Genomic DNA, 3,991 nt, shown 5'->3' with positions numbered 1-3,991 from the left:
TGCATCTGCCCATCAGCAGACACGTGGAAGGAGTAAGCCCTGGAGGGAGGGAGTGTGCCCGTGTGGGTATGTAGGAGGGGAAGCACTGTCCTTCAATCTATCACACACACATGCCGAGGCACACATGGCAGCCTCTACAAGTTCAAAGCACCTCCCCCAAGGCCTCCCCTCCCAACCCCTCCCCCAGCCTGGCCTCCTGCGGCCTGGGGACTGACCTCTCTCACAGCATCCCACAGCTAGGCCCCTAGGGGATGAGCCCAGACCCTCAGCTTCCTCAGCAAAGGGCAAGGAAGGAGGGCGGGGCTGTGGGAAGGCCTTTCCTGAAGTCGCCCTTTCTGGCCTCATGTGCTTAGCTGACGCTGACCCCCCCCCCCCCCCTTCACACTCACGGTTTCCCTGAGGAGCTGCTGGGCAGGTTAGCAGAGAGGCTCGAGACCCGAATGTGTGAATGAGGGTCATAGCTGACCTGGAGACACAGCGAGGGCCTAAGGGCTGTGGCAGGCAGAATTCCACACCTGCAGGGCCCCCAGTCCTCCTCCCCCGAGTCAAACTCGGCCCCTGTCTGTCAGAAAGTCTAATGAAGCCTCAGGGTGGGGATGGGCCAGAGTGGGGCCACAGGAGCCAAAAAGGCAAAGGTGGAGAGCCCACTCCCCTCCCGCCCCCCAGAGCAGGGCCAGAAGGCTCAGGACTCCTCACCAGCGCAGGACGGCCGTAGCCCGACGTCCCTCCCATGCTGCCGGCCCCGTTGAGCTGTGAGGATGCCAGGTGGAGCCCGGAATAGGCCCCGGTGGTGGCCAAGTCTCCGTTCACCGCCGAGTGCACCATTCCCATCCCGAAGGGGCCCGTGTAGGAGCCAGCCACAGCCAGGGGGCTCCTGAGGCCCAGGGCTGGGAGAGGACCCAGAGTTCAATGGTTAAGTCAGTGCAGATAAGTGCACGCATGCATTTGCAACTGAAACACTGCCCCCTTCATCACCTTCCCTTCCCACCCTCCTGAGCTCTAGAGCAGGTTACCCAGAGAGTCCACTGTTGCCTTGCCCAGCCCAGGCCGGAATGGCTGCGTCCCAATGCTGCTGCTGCTGCTGCTGCTGCTGCTGCTGCTGCTCCCGCTGCCTCCAGGCCCCAGCCCATCTCCCTGGGACGTGGGGGTGCTGGACTTCAAGCCGGGGGTCCCCGACTTCTCCACCTGCAGCAGGAGTGGTAAGCCGGTGGTTTGCTGAGGACCAGTCCCTGTCTCGGGGCCCCCAAGTCCTGGGCTTTTTTCAGGGGCCTCTTCTGACACTTGGCTGCCCATGGACACCTTTGTCCTGCCTTCCTCTTGTTTCAGTCAGTGCGCCCATCATTCCCCGAGTTCTGCGTGAACTGATGCAGTCTGCCCACGTTTGTTTCTTACTGGGCACTCGCACCTGTTAATCCCAATTTGTTTGGGCAGCCTCCATCTGTGCCGCCCTCTTATTCTATAGGTGGGGGAACTGAGGTCCGGGGAGGACCCTGGTGACCCAGGAAGGTTGAGCCAGCGGCAGATCTTCCAGGATTGGGCCTGGTCTGGATCCTGGCTCCCCTTCCCCAGCCCCCGGTGGGTGTGAAGCCTGCCTCTCCATCTCTTCCCTCTCACTCACATACCGGGGTCAGGTCCTTGCTTCGAGCAGGTGAGGCACTCCGGGACGAGGACACGGAGGGTGGGCTGCTGGGGATGGCCTCCTTCCGAGGCAAAGGGGTCTTGTCCAACCCATTTTCCCTTGATGAGTAAGAGTGAACACTACGGGGGGACTGAGGATCCTAAAGAGACAGTGGAGAAGCTGATACTGGCCTGAAGGCCCCAGCCTGTTTCCCTCTTCACCCATCCAAGTTTTCTTTGTCTCCATTCCCATCTCCAATGTACACAGTGGGGTCCTGGGGGTGCTTGGGCAGCTCTGAGGAGGAGGGGGAAGGAGGGCCTGGAGCCCACTGACCTCATCCACCACCAGGTTGTCCTCACTCTTGTCAGCATCGCTGCCCTAGAAGACAGGAGGGGTGGGGGTGTCAGGCCGCCCGAGCCTCCCTCGGACCTCCCTCCCTGGCCCGGACCCCCTTACGTAGTCAGTAAGAAAATCCTTTTCCTCTGCCCGCCTCTTCTTGCTGCTGCTCAGGTACTCAGAAATGGTCCGGACTCGTTCCGCACTCGGGAGGGCCAGGGAGCTCTGAAGAGACAGACAGAGGAACCCAGGGTGTTTATCACCAGACCCAGCATTAGACAGATGCTCCTCTTAGCAAGGATGGGTACAGACTGGGCCATGGACCCGTGAGGCAGGCAGTCAAAAGGAGGAAACTGAGGCAGTGACATGTCCAGAGTCACACAATTACAAAGTGTCTGAGGTGGGATTTGAACCCAGGTTCTTCTGGCCAGCCATCTATAGTGCACTATCCCTCTTCTTGCTTACAGACCCCCACCCAAGAGTTAATGAACATCAAACACGTACCGGGCCTGGGTCTCTGTCTGTTGCCAGGGCAGCACAAGTGAGGGGTAAGCAGGCAATCAGACCAAAGGGGAGAAGAAAGGGCACAGTGAGGTGGGGAGCCAGAGCATTCACCTCCCCCTCTCCCCCCCCCCCCCCCCCGTGCCACGACCTACCTCGGTGTTCCAGCTCCTGCAAGCCTCGATCATCTTTGGGGCCAGCCTGGGCTGGAGCTGCCAGTGCTCCCGTTAATGCCAGGAGCCCTGAGGCACTGCCCAGGCTGGCCAAGCCTGAGGGATGTGGGGTCAGCGGGATGGGCGGTGCAGAGTGGGGCAGGTGCTGGGCCTGCAGCTGGTGCTGGGGAAGAAAGGGGTAGGGAGTTCATGGGGAGAGACAAACCGAGAGAAAGAGAGAGACAGGGCAGAGAGACAGACATGTGATAGAGGCAGACAGGGGAGAGACAGAGACAAGACAGAGACAGACAGACAGGACAGAGAGACACGTGAGAGAGGCAAACAGGACAGAGACAGGACAGAGAGAGACAAGAGAAAGACAAGAAAAAGTTGGGAGAGAGACAGAAGGAGAGATAGAGACAGACGGGAATGAGACAGGGATGGGGAGAGATGGAGACAGAGACAGGGCAGAGGCAGACGGGGCAGAGAGAGGTGGGGTGGGACGAGAGATGCAAACAAGGATTGATAGTAGGAGATGTTGATGGTGCAGAGAGCCCAGGGGAGGAAAGGCTTTCACAGGAACAAAGACTGGAAATTACTCTCATTTAACACCTTCATTTTATACATGGACACTGAGGCCTTGAGATGTTAGGGGCTGGTTCAAGGTTACAAGGCTAGTTAGGAAACATGTGGCTACACTGGGATTTGCTCCCAGTTCCCTCTCTTCAGGGTTCTGGCCTTCTAGCAGTCCTCATCCCTCCCCACCATCAAGGATCTGCCTACCCCAATGGCAGCGTTCAGCTCCGCCATGGTCACCTGCTTGGCTCTCTCCACTGCCTGGACCACCTGCTGCTGGTGCTAGGGAAAGAGGGAAACTGGGTTGTCATGGGGGTGGAGGACCAGGTCAGAAGATCCCTCTCTATACTCCAGGGCTGGCCACGAGTCCCACCCAGCCTCTACCCTCTGAGCAACCTACCTCCTGGGAGAGGAAGGGGATGAGCTGAGCACAGATCACGTTCAGCCGTTTGGCGATCTCTGTCTGGAAGAAAAACCAGAGAGCCAGCTGTCGGGGGTACCTGCCTGCCTGTCTGCACACCCTAGGCACTGCAGGGGGCCTGCACAAAGTAGTTTAGACTCAGGACATCAGAGCTAGGAGGGATATCGAGGACCCGAGACAATGCCCTCATTTTAAGAAAGGGGGAAAATGAGGTTCTGGGAAATGAATCAATGAGCAAAGTCTTCTACTGAATCCAGCAGCCAAGTCAGGAGAAGAACTGAGTCTTCTTGAGTGTGAGGTTGTTTTCAACATATACAGCTGATGTTCTGTGTTCTAAGGGCCCTCCCAGCTCTGACACCCTGTGTTCTAAGTTCTCTCCCAGCTCTG

At 58.5% G+C, this 3,991-nt stretch overlaps 1 protein-coding gene across 1 annotated transcript in view; it reads right to left on the bottom strand.

Moving 5' to 3' along the window:
- Nucleotides 1–5: 5 nt before the first annotated feature.
- The window catches only part of LOC114042051 (transducin-like enhancer protein 1), a gene marked incomplete at its 3' end in the record, with an annotated part of 9,204 nt that continues 5,218 nt past the window's right edge, over nt 6–3,991 (bottom strand). Inside the window, exons 6-16 of the mRNA XM_027860782.1 lie at nt 3,584–3,646; nt 3,391–3,465; nt 2,611–2,791; nt 2,459–2,475; nt 2,075–2,179; nt 1,952–1,996; nt 1,623–1,778; nt 1,014–1,185; nt 697–887; nt 390–466; nt 6–39 (exon numbers count right to left, since the gene is read on the bottom strand). Of these exons, the coding sequence (XP_027716583.1) occupies nt 6–39; nt 390–466; nt 697–887; nt 1,014–1,185; nt 1,623–1,778; nt 1,952–1,996; nt 2,075–2,179; nt 2,459–2,475; nt 2,611–2,791; nt 3,391–3,465; nt 3,584–3,646 (1,116 nt within the window). The remainder of the gene's footprint in view (nt 40–389; nt 467–696; nt 888–1,013; nt 1,186–1,622; nt 1,779–1,951; nt 1,997–2,074; nt 2,180–2,458; nt 2,476–2,610; nt 2,792–3,390; nt 3,466–3,583; nt 3,647–3,991) is intronic.

This window comes from Vombatus ursinus, unplaced genomic scaffold, assembly GCF_900497805.2.
Source record: "Vombatus ursinus unplaced genomic scaffold, bare-nosed wombat genome assembly UNPS02000546.1, whole genome shotgun sequence".
Classification (NCBI taxonomy): domain Eukaryota; kingdom Metazoa; phylum Chordata; class Mammalia; order Diprotodontia; family Vombatidae; genus Vombatus; species Vombatus ursinus.
The sequence above is the reverse complement of the archived record's forward strand: the minus strand, read 5'-3'. Positions and strand labels throughout refer to the sequence as shown.